Source organism: Erythrolamprus reginae, chromosome 2 (genome assembly GCF_031021105.1).
Source record: "Erythrolamprus reginae isolate rEryReg1 chromosome 2, rEryReg1.hap1, whole genome shotgun sequence".
Taxonomy (NCBI): domain Eukaryota; kingdom Metazoa; phylum Chordata; class Lepidosauria; order Squamata; family Dipsadidae; genus Erythrolamprus; species Erythrolamprus reginae.
Window position 1 is genome coordinate 181,139,180 of NC_091951.1, and position 21,705 is coordinate 181,160,884.

The 21,705-nt window shown below is 43.9% G+C and overlaps 1 protein-coding gene across 1 annotated transcript in view; it reads right to left on the reverse strand.

The window, feature by feature from the left end:
* Positions 1–19,446, reverse strand: part of CACNB3 (calcium voltage-gated channel auxiliary subunit beta 3) — a 49,926-nt gene extending 30,480 nt beyond the window's left edge. The window contains exon 1 of the mRNA XM_070736779.1: positions 19,402–19,446. Within this exon, the coding sequence (XP_070592880.1) occupies positions 19,402–19,446 (45 nt within the window). The remainder of the gene's footprint in view (positions 1–19,401) is intronic.
* Positions 19,447–21,705: the final 2,259 nt, after the last annotated feature.

A 21,705-nucleotide genomic window follows, 5' to 3' on the forward strand; every position in this document is an offset into this window, starting at 1 on the left:
GAGAACTGAAAAAAAAAAAGCATTGCTATTGCTATTTTGGGGGCTAGGGGTTAGAATTCATACTGGCTGTTTGAGCTCTCTACCTGTCAGCCCAGTCCGGGCAAGAAAACCAACAGAAGCATTAGCTCTGTCTTTATTGTAAGATTACATCAGCAGAATATTGCAAGACTGAAGATATTTCTTCTCTTTTTCCTCTTTTATTTATTTATTATTTATTTATTTATTATTTGGATTTGTATGCCGCCCCTCTCCGAAGACTCGGGGCGGCTCACAACAAGTGAAAAAACAATCCAATACATAATCCAATTAATTAAAATATTTCAAAAATTTAAAAAACCCCTATACTAACATACACACATACAAGCATACCATGTATAAATTCAACGTGCCCAAGGGGAGATGTTTAGTTTCCCCATGCCTGACGGCAAAGGTGGGTTTTGAGGAGTTTACGGAAGGCAGGAAGAGTAGGGGCAGTTCTGATCTCCGGGGGGGGAGTTGGTTCCAGAGAGTCGGTGCTGCCACAGAGAAGGCTCTCCCCCTGGGGCCCGCCAACCGACATTGTTTAGTTGACGGGACCCGGAGGAGGCCCACTCTGTGGGACCTAATCGGTCGCTGGGATTCGTGCGGCAGGAGGCGGTCTCGGAGATATTTTGCTCCCTGGAAAACTAGGGAGAGTCCCATCTGAAATGTTTCCCATACCTTCCCCCATTCCCTTTTTTTCACACCTGGTTGTCCAATTTGTGCCTCTCTCTCCTATCACCCAAAGTGATTCCCACATACCATTACACTATCAAGTAACACAGCTGGAGTGGAGATTTCAGCTACGGAGATGTTTTACACTTTGAAATTAGTCTCAAACCTGTAATACTAACTACAAGAACCAAGAGTCTTAGAACAATCACCTATAAACTGCATCCCTACTGTGATTTGTGCGGCAATTCCTAATGTCAAATCTTACAGGATACTGGATACATGAAGGATTTAGGTTTTGATTAGATTATAATACTCTGGGACGGAGTTATGGGGTTACAATTTCTCATTTGAACATCAAGAAGTGATGAAAGTGATCTATTAAAATGTTGAAATCTGAAATTTCTATGCGCAACCAGCACAAGCCAGACCTAGCAAGTGTTCTTCCACAACATATTAAGCTTACTTAGAGTTAACTTTGCTTAATTTTTTTGTGGGAATTTTTGGGAACTGTCATTCTTAGGAATCCAGCTTATTTCATTAGCTTGTGTTTTGGTATATGATGTGAACGTAGAAGACTCTTTAAGTCAGCAACAAAGTTAATTGCATATGGAATGAATACAGCCACTCCTTAAAGTTTTGTATATTTGTATAGTATTTGAAACAGGCCTCTCTAAAGACTACTGTCAAAAACATTCCATCTTTTGTAGTACAGAAAGCACTGGAGGCCTTTCCTCTGGAGTATATTTACTACAGGTAGTCCCTGAGTTACAACAATTCATGACCATTTGAAGTTACAATGGTACTGAAAAAAGTGACATGCCCATTCTTCACTCATAACCGTTGTAGTATCCCCATGGTCATGTGAACAAAATTCAGATGCTTGCTTGTTCGTTCGTTCGTTCATTCATTCATTATTTTATTATTTTATTATTTTATTATTTTATTTAATTAATTTGACTTCTATGCCACCCAATCCCGAAGGACTCAGGGCGGCTTACAACAATCTAAAATACAAAAACAATAAAAAGAAGTCAAATGTACAATCTAAACTATAAAACCAAATTAAAACCATAGTTAAACTAACCAGTCAGCATGCATGCATTCCATTCATACAATTTGGCCATGATCATTGTTAATTCATGGGCCCCAGGCCTGGCGGCAAAGCCAGGTCTTTGTGCCCTTACAGAAGGCCAGTAGGGTGGGACCAGTATGGACATCGGGGGGGGGGGGAGTTGATTCCATAGAGCCGGGGCAGCCACAGAGAAGGCCCTCCCCCGCGGCCCCCCCAACCTGGATTGCTTAGTCAATGGGACCCGGAGGAGGCCAATTCTGTGTGATCTTATTGGTCTCTGGGAGGTATGCGGCAAGAGACGGTCCCGTAAATAGTCTGGCCCTGAGCCATACAGGGTAACTGACTCATATTTATGATGGTTGCAGCATCCTGGGGTCAAGTAGTCATCTTTTGCGACCTTCTGACAAGCAAAGTCAATAGGGAAGCCAGATTCACGTAACAACTGTGTTAGTAATTTAACAACTGCAGTGATTCACTTAACAACTGTGGCAATAAAGATGGTAAAATGGGGGTAAAATTAACAACTGTCTTGCTTAGCAACAGAAATTTTAGGCTCAATTGTGGTCATAAATCAAGAGCTGCTTGTACTAGCTTTTCCTATGCTGGCGTCCACTGAATATGTCCCACTCAAGAAGATCAGTGTTTACGTGTGGTATACCTGCAATGAGACACCCCTGCCTCCTTGATTATTTTGTCCCATTTGTTGCAAGTGCCTCCTCACCCCTCTCTGACCTTTTACACAGAGTCAGATTGATTCTTGGGTGAAAACAGACGGACTCCTACCCCATAATAAAGCAGCGAGTTGCAACTGATATGGTTATGTTCACGGGGCGGCTATAATCACACCCCTTTGCTGCCTTGAATAGAAAGCCTGCAATTGTCTCAGCTGTCACTGCAAACAATACTGAAGGCAAAACAAGACAGAGAAAGGTAGAAATATAAAGTCACTGCAATTTAATGTTGTGCTGTAGCACTGCATACAAGCACTGGAATAGTATAGTACAGTGATGGTGAACCTATGGCGTGGGTGCCACAGGGGGCACTTGCAGCCATATTTGCTGGCACAAGAGCTGTTGCCCTAGCTCAGCTCCCGCATGCATTGTGTGCAAGGCCAGCTAATTTTCCACTCACACAGAGACTCTGGGAGGGCATATTCAGCCTCCAGAGGGCCTTCATGGAGGGATGGGTTTTTTGTCTTCCCCAGATTCCAGGGAAGCCTCTGGAGCCTGGAGAAGGTGAAAAACGAGCCTGCCAGGCCCACCAGAAGCTGGGAAATGGGCCGTTTCTGGCCTCCAGGGTGCAGGGGAGGCCATTTTCCCCCTCCCCAGGCATTGAATTATGGGTGTTGGAACTTGCACATCTGCAATGGTGCACAAGGACGTGCTTTCAGCACCCGAGGGAAAAAAGATTTGCCACCACTAGTATAGTAATTGCTAGATTGTTTCCATTCTATTCTATTTTGTAACTCAGACCAATGGAGGGGCTGAAGTTTTTCTCATCCAGAACAAGAGCATCTCAACCTTCTGTGCTGATGAGGCTCCAGCTGTACGGCAGACAAGATTCTAGTACCAAAATAGTCAGAAGTCCTAGTTCAACACATCCCAAAAATTGATTCTACAGTGGCCTCCATGGATTCCATCTTTCTGATTTGCAATCAGGTGTTGTTAATAATAATAATAATAATAATAATAATAATAATAATAATAATAATAATGAGGAGGAGGAGGAGGAGAAGAAGAAGAAGAAGAAGAAGAAGAAGAAGAAGAAGAAGAAGAAGAAGAAGAAGAAGAAGAATGGTTTGCCTTCTATGTTATAGAAAGGATTTCTAAAGTAATCTGGATGAAGCCGTTTCTATACTTCTCAGAAGCAAAGCGGGCTGAGGAACTCTGGGAGTTGAAGTCCACAAGTCTTAAAAGTTGCTAAGGTTGGGAACCCCTGCATTAGGTAAAGGTTTCCCTGTCAGTTTACAGCACAGTGTTTATCTCTGTTTCTTACCGGAGGCAGCCAGAATGGAAGCCAACCTTCCATAGTCATGTAGCCAGCAGGACTATCTATCTATCTATCTATCTATCTATCTATCTATCTATCTATCTATCTATCTATTCCATTTTTATGCCGCCCTTCTCCTTAGACTCGGAGCGGCTTACAACATGTTAGCAATAGCACTTTTTAACAGAGCCACATATTGCCCCCACAATCCGGGTCCTCATTTTACCCACCTCGAAAGGATGGAAGGCTGAGTCAACCTTGAGCCGGTGATGAGATTTGAACCGCTGACCTTCAGATCTACAGTCACCTTCAGTGGCCTGCAGTACAGCATTCTACCTGCTGCGCCACCCCGGCTATATGCCCAAGTGCACAGAACTCCGTTATCTTCCCACCAAAGTGGTACATACCTATGTATCTACTTGCATTTTCCTGTTTTCGAACTGCTAGGTGGACAGGAGCTGGGAGCTCGTATCACCCCATAGCACACAGCTCAATTTTCAAACTCGGCTATTAGCTCTCTAGTGACAAGCTCAGTGCTACATTCTGTCCAGGCTTTTATTAATTCTCTAACTATCATATTCCTGTGATCAAACAGCTAATCTTTCCACCCCACTGTAGCATTTGGGTGTAGTTGATGCATGGAATTCACTACCAGACTCTATAGTAACATCACCTAACCCCAAAAACTTTATCCTTAGACTATCCACTGTTGATCTCTCCCAATTCCTAAGAGGTCAGTAAGGGGCGTGCATAAGTGCACCAGAGTGCCTTCCATCCCCTGTCTTTCTTTCTTTCTTTCTTTCTTTCTTTCTTTCTTTCTTTCTTTCTTTCTTTCTTTCTTTCTTGATTGGATTTGTATTGCCGCCCCTCTCTGTAGACTCGGGGCGGCTAACAACAGTGGTAAAAACAACATGCGACAATCCAATACTAAACAGCTAAAAACCCTTATTTTAAAAACCAATCATACATACAAACATACCATACATAAATTGTAGAAGCCTAGGGGGAAAGAATATCTCAGTTCCCCCATGCCTGACGACAGAGGTGGGTTTTAAGGAGCTTACGAAAGGCAAGAAGAGTGGGAGCTATTCTAATCTCTGGGGGGAGTTGGTTCCAGAGGACCGGGGCCGCCACAGAGAAGGCTCTTCCCCTGGGTCCCACCAAACGACATTGTTTAGTTGACGGGACCCGGAGAATGTTTCTCTTTTACTAGTATTATGTATATAAATATTATATCTTTGTTTATCATCAATACGTACTTGACAAAATAAATAAATAAAATAAAATAAATATTAAAGCATTCTCTGCCTATAAAATCCTCCTCAAAACCTATTTTCCTCATATCGCCTTTTGGCTAAGCCCCTGACCCCAGATCCCACATTAATCCATGTAACACCATACGCTACTTACAAACAACTTCATTTCACATGATCCTTCACATTCTTTGCTCTTCCTGGGGTATTCTCTCTTTTGCGGAGTTTTCCTTACTTACAGTAAAAGAGTCAGCAGGCACTTACAAATGAAATTTTGATATGTTGGTGTATGTTAAACCAACAAAAATGCCATTTGACAGATTCTTTTTTAAAATGCCACTTTATCAGGGGGATCAGATTTTAAGGAGCATTTGCTGATCTTGAAAGTTCAGGCGTGCTTTTTCAATGGAAGAGATTGAGATAGCAGACATCAACGGTGATGCCACCAGGAAAAAGCTTATGATTGGCATCCCGAAATTCTACCTGGCAATATTAATAAGCAATGCATACGGTATATTTAAAATATTCAAAGCATTAGAAAAGTAGTAGTAATAATTTATAGGGACACTTTAAAATACTCAAAGCATCCTAAAGGATACACTTGATTTCAATAATGAACTGGCCTGCAAATGGAACATCTGTTTTGGAAATACATTCTGGCTTAATGGATGTGCTTTTAAAAAAAATAAAAAGTAGGGAACTTGGGGCCTTCCAATTATTGTAGGACGCAATGTCTCAGCAGACACAACCAGACTGCAATAACGAGAGAGTGACAAAAACAATAAGCCACCCACTGCTAGAAAACTCCAGGGCTCTGCCTCTGTGAGCAACTCCCAAGTTTCAAAAGTTGAGAAAAGAAAACATATAATTTGCAAATGTTAAAAGCAGCCCTAATGCAAAGAGGACAGATGCCAGCATTTATTGTTTGAGGAAAAATAAAGTATGAATGAAGACCAATACTATATGTATCCCAGGATAATGCTACAGGATCCAATCCGGATGGGTCATGGGGACCCAGGATTTAATCTTCCAAGCTTTCAGTTTCATGCTGAAGCCAGTGGTGGGTTTAAAAAAAATAAAAAATTTCCTTACCAATGTTGTACATACTCCTGATCAGTTGGAGGATAATGAAGATATTGAGGACTCGGATTCAGATAGTGTTTATGAAGTAGTGGGGGGCCTGGGGTTACAGGTAGTAGAACAGGTGGGAGGCCAGCCACAGGATGGGGCTATGAGTTCAGGATCTAGTGAGGGAGAATCAGATGCTCGTTGGGTTAATCCTAAATTCAGAAGGATTCAGAAACGTAGAGAGCAAAGGTCTGGAAGAAGATATTAAGGAGAGGAATGGGTTAAATATTGTAGTGAGGTAATTGGCACATCAGGGGGTTAGTGGAGAAGGATGGAGTTTCAACCTTGCTGAAAAGAAATATGGAGGTGCCTTCGCCACGCTAAGTAAGCCAAAGTATTTTGTATTGTATTTAGTCAGTGCTGCTGTCTTTTTTAAAGCTATGTAGTTAGGAAATAATTCTTGTCTAAGTGAAGTAGGAAAAGGAATGTGAGAAATGCGGCTGAGAGAGATAACGGACCAATTGATGTCTGGAATGTGTTGAAATACAGGAGAGCAGAGAAATAAACGGAGTTGCTTTATTCATGAAATGATGCATTTAATGAGAGTTATTTGTAATTACTAAACTTCTACTAGAAACCAGAACAGCCAATTCTGTGGGCATGGCTTGGTGGGTGTAGCAGGGAAAGGATACTGTACAATCTCCATTCCCTCCCCACTCCAGGGGAAGAATACTGTAAAATCCCCATTTCCTCCCAATCAGCGGGGATTCAGGAGGCAGAGAATAGATGGGGGCGGGGGTCAGTCAGAGGTGATGTTATCCGCTTCTCCACTACCGGTTCTCCAGTACCTGCTGAGACCCACCTCTGGCTGGAGCCCATCCTCAGGCAACGTCTATTGCGATGCACATTCTGGTGAGAGAGAAGTTCCCTGAGGATGGGCCCCAGCACGAATCTGACAACTGAGAAGACTAAATCTCTGGTCCCAAATTGGATTCTGCAAAATAAAGTATTACTGTGGTAAATTCTGCGCTGTAATAGTGACGTTCTCCTTTCTACAATGACTTAACTCAAAAAGTGCTTTTCAATTATTTTGTTACGCCCTTACTAGAAAGAAGTAAACATTTTGCACCCCCCAACACTCCAACGCGACTGTAAATAGTCCCCAAATTGCGCCCCACATGCGTCCTACCTGACACAGTTGTACTGGTACCTTCATCGCGTTCCTCAGTGTTGTGTCCAGGGCAGCCCGTTCTAAAAGAAAACGTCTCGCGAGTTCAATCAAACGTCTAGACATTTTCTTTTAGAGCGGGCAGCCCTGGACACAATGCCAAGGAATGCAGCAGGGTATCAGTACAAGTGTCAGGTAGGATGTGTGTCTCAGGGTTGGGTGCAATTTGGGGGTGGCAGGGCGGGCAGGGCGGGCCGCAAGATGCACATCCTACCTGACACTTGTACCAGTACCCCCATTGTGTTCCTCGGCATTGCCTGGGACACCTTTCCCCCAGGCTTTTTTTTTTATACTTTGTTTTATGTTTATTATTATTATTATTATTATTATTATTATTATTATTATTTATTAGATTTGTATGTTGCCCCTCTCCAAAGACTCAGGCCGGCTCACAACAGTAATAGAAACAATATAACAGTGAAACAAATCTAGTATTAAAATAAAACATATCTAAAACTCCAGCAATTTAAAATCATACAACACATACATACCAAACATAAAATATAAAAGCCTGGGGGAGTATGTCTCAGTTCCCCCATGCCTGGCGATAAAGGTGGGTCTTGAGTAACTTGCAAAAGACAAGGAGGGTGGGGGCCGTTCTAATCTCTGGGGGGAGTTGATTCCAGAGGGCCGGGGCTGCCACAGAGAAGGCTCTTCCCCTGGGGCCCACCAAACGACATTGTTTGGTCGACAGGACCCGGAGGAGGCCAACTCTGTGGGACCTTATCCCGCTGGGATTCGTGCGGTAGAAGGCGGTTCTGGAGGTATTCTAGTCCAATGCCATGTAGGGCTTTAAAGGTCATTACCAACACTTTGAATTGTTTGGTATGAATGTGCTGTTTGGTTTTTTTAAATAATGATAAGGTTTTATATGTTTTTTAATATTAGATTTGTTCCACTGCTATATTGTTTTTATTACTGTTGTGAGCCGCCCCGAGTCTTCGGAGAGGGGTGGCATACCAATCAATCAATCAATCAAACAATCAATCAAATAAATAAATAAATTAAAATAAATTAAAATAAACTAAAATTAAAATAAAATAAAATAAAATAAAATAAATTAAAATAAAATAAAATAAATAAATTGTGTCCGGGGCAGCCCGTTCTAAAAGAAAACATATTGCGAGTTCGAGTTTGATTTACCTCACATTTTCTTTTAGAATGGGCTACTCTTGACACAATGTCAAGCAACATGACAGAGTTACTAGTACATGTGTCAGGTAAGATGCACGTCCTACTCCCAGCGGCAACAAAAAAAAGCATGTTCTATGGGCATCGCTCTGTGTCCCCCTCCAAGGGGTGTGCCCCACTATTTGAGAAGCACTGACTTCAAAGGAACATTTCCTCAGCACGGAATCTAAAATTACCTTCCATATGTGGAGGATAGAGTGTGAAGCCAGTCACTCACTGTCTTTGCTCATCCTACCTCAGAATGTTGTTGTGAAGAAAAAGAGGAAGAGTACTATGTGTGCCACTTTGACTTGTTATATAAAAAGAGGGAGCTACATCTAATAACCAAATAAAAACTTGACCAAGCTAAAACAGAATTCTAGTAAGAGGGAGGTACTGTTGGGGCATAAATTAAGAGTCCTTGAGGAGTTGGGCAGCATATAAATTAATTAGATAGATAGATAGATAGATAGATAGGTAGGTAGGTAGGTAGGTAGGTAGGTAGGTAGGTAGGTAGGTAGGTTAGATCAGTGACTTTCAACCTTTTTTGAGCCGCGGCACATTTTTTACATTTACGAAACCCTGGGGCACATTGAGCGGGGGGGGGGGGGGCACTAAAAAAAAGTTTGGACAAAAAAATTCTCTCTCTCTTCCTCCCTTTCGCATTATTTCTCTCTCCCTCCCTCTTTCTCTCCCTCTTTCTTTCTCTCTCTCTCCATCCCTCTTTCTTTCTCTTCCTTCCTTCCTCTTTTTTGCTCTCTCTCTCCCTTCCTACCTCCCTCTATGTCTTTCTCTCTCTCTCCTTCCCTCCCTCTGTTTCTCTCTCTCTCTTGTTCTCTTTCTCTCTTGCTTTCTCTCTCTCTTTCTTTCTTTCTCTCTCTCTTCCTTTTTTTCTCTCTCTGAGCTTCGCGGCACACCTGACCATGTCTCGCGGCACACTAGTGTGCCCCGGCACACTGGTTGAAAAACACTGGGTTAGATAGATAGATATAGATAAAATTATATAATAAATATAAATAATATACTATAAATAATAATATAAATAGATACTTTGACTCCATAGCTCCCTCTGGACATAATCCAGAGGTAGCTATGGTTCCAAAGAGACATGTTGCAACTTGGAGATTCTTCTCTATCTCCTTGATCAGCAGGTGGAGATAGAGCAGCCTTTGCAGAGCCTTGGCTGGTGTACCAATTCCATCTTTTGGGGGAGACGAGAATGCTCCATAGCAACAATGACTCATGCTTTCGTCACCTTTAAGTCTGACTATGGTACATATATTCTCTCAACTCCACCTGGAAACTTTAGTTGAAGGTGGCCCTCTCACTGGAGGATGCTGAATGGACTTTTGATAAGATTCTCAAGTATGATTGCAAGTGCTGGTGCCAACCCTGCATGGCTTGGTTTCCCTTTAATCTTTTGGAACTCTATTTTCTCTCAACAGAATATACAGAACCTAAGAGGATGCTTCAAGCACTATGAGAAGCAAAGAGTTGAGTTCTTACAGAGGGTCCTTCTTAAGGCTTTCCCCTTGGTTATAGAATGAGTTGCTTGAAGAGATCTAATTAGCTCCCACATGGCTGATGTTTAGGAAAGTGGTGAAACCGTTCTTGTTTCACTAGGGCAGTGATGGTGAGCCTATGGCACGGGTGGCACAGATGGCATATGGAGCCATATCCGCTGGCACGCGAGCCATTGCCCTTGCTCAGCTCCAATGTGCATGTGTGTGCTGGCCAGCTGATATTTGGCTCACACAGAGCCTCTGGGAGGGCATTTTTGGCTTCCAGAGAGCCTCCAGGGGACGGGGGAGGGCGTTTTTACCCTCCATGGCTCCAGGGAAGCCTTTGGAGCCTGGGGAGGGCGAAACACAAGCCTACTGGGCCCACCAGAAGTTGGGAAGCAGCCCATTTCTGGCCTCCAGAGGGCCTCTGAGGGATGGGGAAAGCTCTTTTCACCCTTCCCATGCATTGAACTATGGGTGTTGACATTCGCCCATGCACAATAGCCCATGCACATGCTCTTTCGGCACTTAGGAAAGAAAGGTTTGCCATCACTGCACTAGAGGTCTGAGGCTTGAGTGGCTGTTTGTGAAGCTACTTTTCTATTAGGTTGCTTCTCTTGCATTTCATTTTAATGCCATTGCATTTTGACTGTAATTTTGATGGATATTTTTGAGTTGTCAAAGTACAGCTTTATGGATTGTGAACCACCCCAAATCTTGTGAGACAGAAGGACACGAGTCTTCAAAGTCAATCAATCAGTCAGTCAGCCACTCAATCAAATGCCACATGAGTCCATCACTGGAAAAAATGTGGCTGAAAATTTGGGAGGGAAGTTACAGACTGGAGCTTTGTTTCTGAGATGCTTTCTACTCTCTTCCCAATTCTTAACACCACCCCATATCCCGGAAAATGGGACCTTCATCCACCCAATTGTCCATCCATCCATCCATCCATCCAACTGTCCCTTCATCCACCCTATTGTCCATCCATCCATCCATCTGTCCATCCATCCAGCCAACTGTTCATCCATCCATCCATCCGTCCAAAGCTGCACAGCACCTAAACAACCTAAGGCACTTTCCCCTGTCAAATAAGAGGGCTGAATAGAGCATGCGCTCATAAGGACTTTTTCTGCAAGGATGGGCTTTATCAAGCCTCTATTTTGTCTTTTGCTCTACTTGGGCAGTCCAAGGCCCTACTAAAAACAAACAAACAAACAAACAGAAGGCCCAAATTTGTCTATTCTGGAATTATTGATAAATCTGCCCCATTTCAGAAAATAACTTAATCCCATACAGTCATGTTTTACAAACTTTATTAAACTGCGCTCCCCATTGGAGGAATGGACAATCAGTCATCAGTGAGCTGTCATTAGTAGTTTCCTTGCATCTTAGGAAGAGGGCAGCTGTCTAAACATCAGTCATCACTGGGCTCAAAATATTGCCTCTCCCCTTACTCAGCCATGAAGATCATACACTTCTAACCCTCACACACAACAGTACTGAGGATCCCCATCCCTGTAAGACTTGGCTCTGATGAAGCAAGGGCTGAGTCAAGAAGTAGGTACTCAGTGGGAAAAGTATCTTAGACCCAGAACATAGCAGCTTAACTCCTCTGAAGTTGAGCAACTGTTAGAACGTCATATACATATGCATGCTAACATCTTGTCACGGCCGAATTGTGATTGATTTGGTATGTATGTTTGTTTGATTGGACAGTTGGTTGGGTTTTATAATGGGGTTTTACTGTTTTTTTAGTATTTAATATTTGACTTTTTTACCACTGCATTGTATTATTTATTATTGTAAGCCGCCGTGATTCCCATAGGTTTGGGCAGCATAGAAGTCAAATTAATTAAATCACTCTACCATCCAGAGTTCTCTTTAAAGTGGAACCAGGAACAAAAGCTATGTGCAACAAAATGTGACAGTGCAGCATGCTATACCTCAAGATTCCAGCTATTCCCTCTTGAGTTTTCTATTTTTCTTCCCTCGAGAGTTAGTTGGCATTCTGCAGCAACTGAGCATGGCCAATTGCCTGTTCCTCTGCTCCCAATCAGGCTGGCATTTCCTACTTGTGCATTGTTTTGACGTTTGCAATGGTTGCAGCTTCAAAGCTGGTCTGAGAAGAAGAATGGTTTTATGTTCAAATGTGGGGCACAAGGGAAGGTTGCAGTTAACGTCTGAAGAACCAAAGAGATCCATGCAGGATTTGTTCAAAGAGAAGGAAAAGATGGGATGGGGTGAAGGAGTTAGCTGGAGATCCCCGGAACTGGGAAGAATATATGTAAAGTATGAAACATCTTGAAGCTTAATGCTGTCTTGAAATATTCTGAAAACCAGGCTGACTCCAGTAAGTAAAGAGAGAATGAGTGACATTGAAAATTGAGATTTAAATTTTGGAAGCCAGATGGCGAAGATGAGAAATGGTGCTAGCACTACATAATGATATAACACAAAATTTACTTGTCGTTTTAGACTTTAAACATATAGAACCTTATTTTATGAAGTATGTGATATATTATGAATAGTTCCTTTTATTAAAGTTATATACAGTATATATATATATATATAATTTTTTATTAGCTATGATACAATATTAAAATTTAGATAAAAGAGATTTTATTAATCTTTGCATTGACATAATGTAACTTTTTATAGTAAGATGAAGAAAAAGAATTTTTATTTAGACTTTTAAGAATTGACAATGTTGCATAAAATTAATAGAAAGTTTTAGATGAGGAGAGATAAGAGCCTCCATTGAGTGAGTAATAACAAAAGAAAAGTTTATATATGATTGATTTTAAGCATTATTGCTGTGTTTGTAACTATATACAGTATTGTTTTATTTTACGGTGGAGAAAATAAAAATTTTATACCGGAAAATTGAGATTAATAAATCTTACCACCCCAGCAGCAACCAAAGCTGTAAGCTCACCCTTTCCCATTCAACTAAAACAAAGCAGGAAATTGGCAAAGTGAGTGGACGCCAGCTCCAGCCAAAAGAAATTGCGACCTGCTTCCTTGTCTCTTCTGTCCAGCTGCCTTGGCTCAGTAGGCCTTGCGATACAGAGACCTTCAAACAAGTGTTTAAGCTTCTGGTTCTTGAACGTGTCACAATCACAAACGAAGCCAACCTCAAACTTGAGATTCCTGGACAGACAACAGTCATTCACAACAGTTCTGTAAACTGAAAACATTTACGGACTATTCCAAGAGCGCGAGAACCACCCTATCTCCTAGGGTGGGAGTAAAAAGCAGTGCCGTCTGAGCCGAAAACCTCCCCATTACGTGCACACGAACGGAACAAAAAGCTCTTGACAGATGTTGCTTCTCTTTCCCTTTTACACAAAAGCAGCTTTCTTCCTTCAGGGTTGCAGTAATTTTCAGCTCCGTGGAAACAGCTGGTAGGGAGAAGGCTACTCTCCTCCACTCCAAACTAACAGCCTCCAAAGCTGCATTTGTTTATTTCAAGACGGATCGGAAATTTGTCACATGTCAGGACAGCCGACTATCACCAAGACAGGCAGTTTACCTAGGTTCAATGACTGGATACATATTCTGGTGATCAATACTGTATTTGTATTCCCTCCCAAAGGGCATTTTATGCTTCGGGTCCAAAGAAGCTGGTTGTGTCCAGGAAATATTTTCTATTCCCCCTTCAGCAACAACATTTTTCTGACCACCATGTTTTGCAAAAGCTGGGGTGGCGCAGTGATTAGCGTGCAGGACTGCAGGCTACTTCAGCTAACTGCTAGCTGCAGTTCAGCAGTTCAAATCTCACCACTGGCTCAAGGTTGACTCAGCCTTCCATCCTTCCGAGGTGGGTAAAATGAGGACCCAGATTGTTGGGGGCAATAGGCTGACTCTGTAAACCGCTTAAGAGAGGGTTGTACAAGCACTGAGTCTAAAAGCATTATATAAGTCTAAATGCTATTGCTATTGCTTGATAAAAGCCTATTTTGGAATACTGTAGGGCAGGAATTGGCAGAGCACATCTCGTGAGCTACATGCAGCTCTTCGGGCCCTCTGGCGTGGCTCCCTGTCCCATCACTGGTTGGCCTCACCTCTCGCTCTTTTAGTACTTTTTGAGACTCTGAAGCCTGGGGACAGCGAAAAACAGGTGTCCCATTGCATGCTAGGGGCAGGGGGGTTCACACGTGCATGCACAGGAGGACCACATGGAATTATGGGTGTGGGCATGCACATTTGTCCGTCCCCCCCCAAACCCCCTTTTGGCACACGAACTAAAGAAGGTTCGCCATCACTGGTACAGGGCTTCCTGCTTAAGCGGGAGGTTGGATTAGAAGACATCCAAGGTCCCTCCAAACGCTGTTATTCTGTTATGTCAGGACACAGAGATTGGTTCTGGTTTTCTGAAAACAGGCTATGTCATACTGTAGGTTCGCCATCATGGCCCTACACCAGGGGTAGGCAAATTTGGCTCGTTTATGACATGTAGGACCTCAACTCCCAGAATTCCTCAGCTAGCATGACTGGCTCAGGAATTCTGGGAGTTGAAGTTCACAAGTCATAGAAGAGCCAACTTTGCCTACCTGTTCCCTATACCGTTTCAGACAAATGGTTCTTCTTAAAAACTTCCAGTGTTGGAGCATTAAGAACTTCTGGATGCAAGTTGTTCCACGGGTTAATTGTTTCTCCGTAGTCCTAGATTGCCTGTCTCCTTGATTACTTTCCACCCATTGCTTCTTGTCCTGCCTTCAGGTGCTTTGGAGAATAGGTTGGCCCCTCTCTTCTTTGTGGCAACCCCTGAGATATTGGAACACTGCTATTATGTCTCTCTTAGCCCTTCTTTTCATTGAACTAGGCATACGCAATTGCAACACGTGTTCTTTACATGTTTTAGTCTCCAGTTTATACTTATAATGTTGGGTGGCTGGGATAATTCTCAGGGACTCCATAGCGACCATGGTCAGGAGCTCTCTCTTCCCTGTTTTTGGAAACAGTTCTTGAGCATCCAGAAAACCTGTGCTAAAAATGAGAATTAAGGAGGTTTTTTCCTTCTAGAGGTGCCTGTATATTTTAAAAGCCCCCCATCTAAAATCTCTAATAGCCATACCTATGTAGTAAGGGGAGAAAGGGGCTATCTCTGGCTCCATTTGTGTTGTCACGAGTGCAGCTACGAGCAACCTAAGAAGACGCAGAATGTGGGCCAAAGAGCTTAAAAGGCATGCTGTCAAAGAGATGCAAACTCTTTCTCTCTCCTTTTATCTTGCCACTTAGCTGAGCTTTATTCTGATCTCCACAGTTTTTACAATCCTTAGATTCACTGTCACTTATCTTATACACACACACACACACTGCTCAAAAAATAAAGTGAACACTTAAACAACAAAATATAACTCCAAGTAAATCAAACTTCTGTGAAATCAAACTGTCCACTTAGGAAGCAACACTGATTGACAATCAATTTCATTTTGTTGTCAACACATTCAACTTTGTACAGAAAAAAATATTAAATGAGAATACAGTATTTCATTCATTCAGATCTAGGATGTGTTATTTGAGCGTTCCCTTTATTTTTTTGAGCAGTGTATATGCAGTGTGTGTGTGTGTGTGTATGTGTGTGTGTGTGTGTGTATGTGTGTGTGTGTGTGTGTGTGTGTGTATGTATGTATGTATGTATGTATGTGTGTGTATATATATATATATATATATATATATATATATATATATATATATATATATATATAAAATTGAAAGGAAGATTCCTTATTTCAAAGGCAAATGCAAATGGCACCCAATCAAGTCCTTTCTCCAGAAAATACTAAAAGCAAATACTACAAATGAGGGATTATGGATTACAATGAGGAATAGAAACCCAGAAGGCAGGACTGGGCTCTTTTTTAATGTATTTTTCCCCCTGAGCAATTGTAATTGGACAGGAGGAGACAAAATGCAGGAAGACAAGAAACCATCTTCAAAGTATTCATATCCAGAGTCATGTGGACCGTCTTTTGCTCCTGTACAAGCTATTTTATTTAATTTACCATAACACTTGGTGAATTCAAAATGACAGGAGGAACGGCTGTGATTGTGACCCAAGGCACTCAAATTCAATTTATATCATCAGGGCTGTTTATCCTGTTTCTGGCTTAACCCCTCCAACAAGCACACAGCACACATTTTGGTAGCGTAGTGGATCCAGACACCTTCACAAATGAAGGGTCTTCCAGATTTCCCAGGTTTTAACTCTATGTACTCCCAACCATCAGAGCCACCAAGATTGATGGAAGACAAGATAAGAATATGGGCTCAAAAGGTTTTCTGGGTCCAGTCATTGTTTCTCAGCCTAATTTGTTCTGCAAGGTTGGAATTTATACATGGTATGTTTGTATGTATGATTGGTTCTTTAAATTGGGGTTTTTAAGATTATTTTTAATATTAGATTTTTTTTACATTGTCTTTTTATTATTGTTAGCCGCCCCGAGTCTGCAGAGAGGGGCGGCATACAAATCTGATTAATAATAAATAAATTCTGCAGGAAGATCAAAGGAGTAGAGGAAAATCACAGAGTCTGCCTCAGTAGTGAAATGTACCTACCTTCCCTACCGGTTTGGAAGTGCACGCTACCGTTGCATGCATGTGCCACCATCACATGAGCTTTTTCCTCCTCTGCGCATGCACAGAAGGCTTTGCACATGCTCAAAGGGTTAAAAAAAAGAAAATGGTGGCATCCAGGTGGGTGGGCGGAGCCTCGCACTGCCACTGCTACTGGTTCTTTGACCAGACATTACCAGTATGTCTGAACAGGGCCCAATCAGTAACATTTCACCCCGTCTGCCTTCAGGTTTTGAAGTAAACTCTTAATAAAGGAGAATTGCCTCCAGGTTTTGAAGTAAACTCTTAATAAAGGAGAATTGCCTCCAGGTTTTGAAGGAAACTCTAAATAAAGGAGAATATTTCTAGCTCAGGGTTGAAATGAGGAGATCCCTAATATGCTCTGAGCTTGGTTGTTTTCTTGCAGGCCCAAAGGTGTGTTTTTTTTCAAAAGGCAACTGGTTTTTCTTTGTTTTTCCTTGAAGACATTTCGCTTGTCATCCAAGAAGCTTCCCCAACGGTTTTGAAGTGAAATATCTTCAAGTAAAACCAAAGAAAATCCATTTGCCTTTTGAAAAACAACACCTTTGGGGCAACCACGGCCTGGATGACTGAGAATCTCCACAGGTATTTACTTGCAGGTGTTTCATTACCCAAACTAGGTAACATCTATGTAGCTAACTAGGTAACACTAGCACGGATGATGCTATGAAGTTTGGGTAACGAAACCTCTGCAGGAAAACAACCAAGTTCAGCAAAAATCTAAATGTTATTTGAAAAGTATATAAACACTATACATAGTAATCATAAATCTAATAACAAAACTTAAATAATCAATGTGTTATAAAGAGAAGAAACAGAATGCCAACTTTTCTGTGAATTTAGAAACTTGACATTGGGATTTAGGAATACTTTTCTCTAGTAATATGGTGCCTCTCAATTTTTTTAAAAAAATTATACCGTGTTTTCCTGAAAATGACCCCGTCTAATAATTTTTTGAACCCTGAAATAAGCTCTTGGCCTTATTGCCATGCATTCAAAAGCCCGATTATTATTATTATTAATTATTATTTATTGGATTTGTATGCCGCCCCTCTCCGCAGACTCGGGGCGGCTAACAACAATGATAAAAAAACAGCATGTAACAATCCAATTAATAAAACAACTAAAAACCCTTATTATAAAACCAAACACACACCCAAACATACCATGCATAACTTGTAATGGCCTAGGGGGAAGGAATATCTTAACTCCCCCATGCCTGGCGACAAAGGTGGGTCTTGAGTAATTTGCGAAACGTTTATTATCAGGGGATGTCTTATTTTGGGGGAAACAGAGTAGTTCCCATGATACCTGATTCATGATCTTGTTATTTAGAATTTATAATTGCACCCTAAAATTATCTGACAGAAACCACAATACCTATGGAGAAAGAAAAGGTGATGACCCTCAACTGGCTTTTGACCTTGCATCCTCTGCCCAGTTTCTATCTAAAGAAAAAGGCCCCCAGCTCCCCGTTCTCTCTTTGTCTTGAGATAGATCATAATCAAGAGGAAGAAGGGAAATAATAACTCAGCACAATCTTCAGAGACAGTTTTTGATTTTGATCTTAAAAATGGAAGGTGAGGGTGGGGGGAGGGAGAAGAGACCAACTGGCTGGCCCTTTGAACGCGGATTGCATCTCTCCCATCATCCCTCCAGCTCAAGCAGAGCCTTTGGGAAATGCCACAGCCCCCCACGACCTAGTTCCGTCATGCCATCTGATCACCCACCTCCCCCACTGGCTCCCACCCACACATTTGAAAGCAAAGCAGATGTGCCTACTGTGGCTGCCTGACCCCCAACCTAGAAGGCAGGAAGCCCCAGGTCTGGAGATGATAAGAAGAAACTCTGCCCCCCTCCCCACAGGAAACCCCAAATCCTGAGAGCTCCCCGGGTGATCGACACTGCTGAACTGGCATATCCATGGAGACTTCCCTGGGTATCTCCCTTTCTCTCCCTCCTATTGTTGTTCCCAAATAACCTCTCCTCTAAACCATATCTATCACTCACGCACTCCCACCCAGGATTTCCGAAGCTACTTTTCAAGCACTCTCTCTCTCTCTCTTTCAGAAAGGGATTATCTTAAGGGAACCACTTCAGGAACAACTGATGTTTCCCCAAAACAGTGTAAAAGAACCTCAACTGGGATGCCTGTTTGGATAGATTACACATACTACCCCTTCTGCTCCCAGCTTTAGAAAGGCAGAAAGCACTTCCTTCACAATGGTGAGGTGTAGAAAATGTCCAAATGGGAACACACTGGCATCTGTTCAATGCCTGCCACCCTTCTGAATGGGCTCTAGACTCAAGGACATGCATTAGGCTCACCAGCCAGCAGGTGGAGCTGTTTGGGGAGAGCTGTTAATGCGCTGGAATCTCCAGGTCTGGACCGTATCCAGATGGCTCACCTACCCACAGCATCTCTCTTCTGCTCCCGGAGGAAGACTTCAAAACCAAAACTATCTACCAATCTTGCTCCAACCAAATAATACAACCCCTACACTCCCCGTCTTATTTCTCAGGGATTCTTCACCAACGATCTCTCCGATACAAAATACTGTCTCTTGATTTGGGAAGCCAGTCAAGATGGTCCCAGTAATGCTGCTCCTCCTCCCAGAAGCCCATTTAACCCTACCCCCACAACCGTGCGGACGAACTGGTGGCAAACCCTGGCACCCCCTTAGACCCAACTTTCCAACAGTCCTCTTCAATAGCCCCCCAGAGAGCATCACCCCTTAACAACCAACTCGGAAGAGGCCAGGTTATTTTAAGTGGGCGTCTCCCAGCTTAAAATAGACCCTTTCTCTCAGCCTGCCGACTCACCACTTCAGAGTCTTCGAATCCATGGAGATAGGAGTCGTCATACATGGGGGAAGGAAAGAATTGTTGAGGAAGCCGAGCCGAGAGGGAAGAAAGATAGGAGCTCTTCCAGATGGACAGAGGTCTGCAGCTGTGCCCCCTGCCCTAGTTGGGTTGGGGGCAGCAGGTGGCAGGCGCGCAGTGGCAAAGCAACTCAGCCTGCTATTGATCTGACTCCCCCACCCTGGATGCTCTCAGTCTTAGCTGAGCAGCAACAGCAAAAACAATAGCGCCCACCCACCAGCCCTCCCCTGGGGGCAGGCACAGAGACAGGCAAGTAAGGAGGGAGGCGAGGCAGGCAGTGGCATCTGGACAGTGCAGCTCTATCCGCACCTTCCTTATAGCAACACAGAAGATGTTTGGGGTGCCAGGTGGCATGAAGCAGCGGGAACACAAGGAAAGAGCTGGTCATGAAGAGAGTTCTTGGAAGTGTGGAACAATCCCACCCAATGGGAGAAGAACAAGAAGTTCCCACACTTTCTAGAAAATGCATCCCTGGTTAGACTGCGTCCCAAGAGTTAAGGGGGTACCAGACAATTTACCACAGGGATGCAGGAAAGCATCCTGAGACATCCAACCTGTGGGTGGGTGGGGACCTCTCATGGGGTTACCTGCCACAATAATGCAAAGTGGGCTGAAATGGGCAAACACCGGACAAGCAAAGTCACATGGAGAAGGAATCCCAGAAGATAGTCCTTCTATCATACACCAGATTCCTCAATATCAGTTTTTATCCAGTTACCAAGAATCCTAATTTCCTGCACACCACATTCCTAGTCCTCATGCTGACAGGAGTCTTTTCTTCTGTAACCTTTGACAATCTTGGACAGATGCCTTGATTCATACTTCCGCCAACCCACTTCTTCTCCCTTCGCTGCATTGGACAACTTCTATCATTCCCGAGAGGATGGGAGCTTATAGTCCAACACGGCTGGACATCACCAGATTATAGAAGATTTACAACCCATTTTACTTTTGCGGAGAGAGCTTCAACTTTGCATGCCCAATTGCACAATCATGATCCCAACCACCCTTAACCTACGTCTTGACCCTAACCAACTCTGGGATAGATAATGATGCCTACCCACCTGCACTGGGCTGACAGAAACGAACATGGCTGGGGGGGGGGGGCAAAAGAGGGGAGGTCAGGACTTTGCAGGAAAAGGGGCCAGATGGGGATATTTCTCTCCCCCTGCAACCAATCCCCCCAGGCGCTGCTTCCATCTGCCTCTTAGACTTCAGTGCCAGAGCTGCTGGCACCAACCTAAATCTCCGCCCCACGCCCATTTCCCCCATCCAAAGTTGGGAGAGCTGTCCAATCTATTTGGCGGAGGAGGGGTTAGCATCAGCTTTTGCAAAAATAAGAAAATAAAATAAAAACCGAGATCCGATCTCCTCCTCCGTCTCTCTTCACACTGTTTTCAAACAGGAGTTTTCACCCTATTCCCGGCTGAGATGTTTTTAACAACCCCAAAATACACATCCTCGGAATGCCGGGAAGGGGAACCATGACCGAAAGAGGAGGGGGGACCCCAGTCGCTCTTTTTCCTGCTCCCCGACGTCTCCTGCCCATCATTCCGCCAGGCAATGGGGCTCCAGCTCTGCCAGGAGTTGCCTTGCAAGGCGGACGAGGAAAAAATCTGAGGGAAGAGAGCTCAGGGCAGCCGGTCCCGGTGCTTAGCAGCAGGAGGAGGAGGAGGAGGAAACGGAGCAGGGAGGGAGGCAGACAGGGAGGAGGAGAAGGAGAAGGTAAGAGGGGGCGAGTACAGCGTGGAGAGGCGATGGCAACGGCGGCGGCGGCGGCTGCGCGGTGCCCGTTAAGTTACCTCGTTGAGCAGGAAGGTAGCGCTGGAGTCAGAAAAAGACATAGACAGACGGGGAGGGAGCCGGCCGGCCGGCGAGGCCCGGAGTGCGCTGCCAGCTGGGAAGGAAGGAAGGAGGGAGGGAGGCGGCCCCCGCCCCCGCTGCTTTCCCCGCCGCGCCGCTCCCAAGCGCCTTCCTCGCCCTCGCCGCCGCCGCCGCCTTCTCGCTCTCCAGGTCCAGCGCCGCGCGCGCCGCCGCCTCCTCCGCCGCCGCCGCGCATCCCTCTCCGCCCCTTTTCGCTCCCCTCCTCCTCCTCCTCCCGTTACGCGTGGGGGGGAGAGGAGAGAGAGGAGGGTGTGGGGACGCGCCGAGCGCCAAATAATCACGTTTGCTCCGGGGGAGGGGGAGGGGCCCAACCCGTTGAGCTCCCTTCACGCGGCGGCGGCGGCCTCGCGCCTTTTTTCC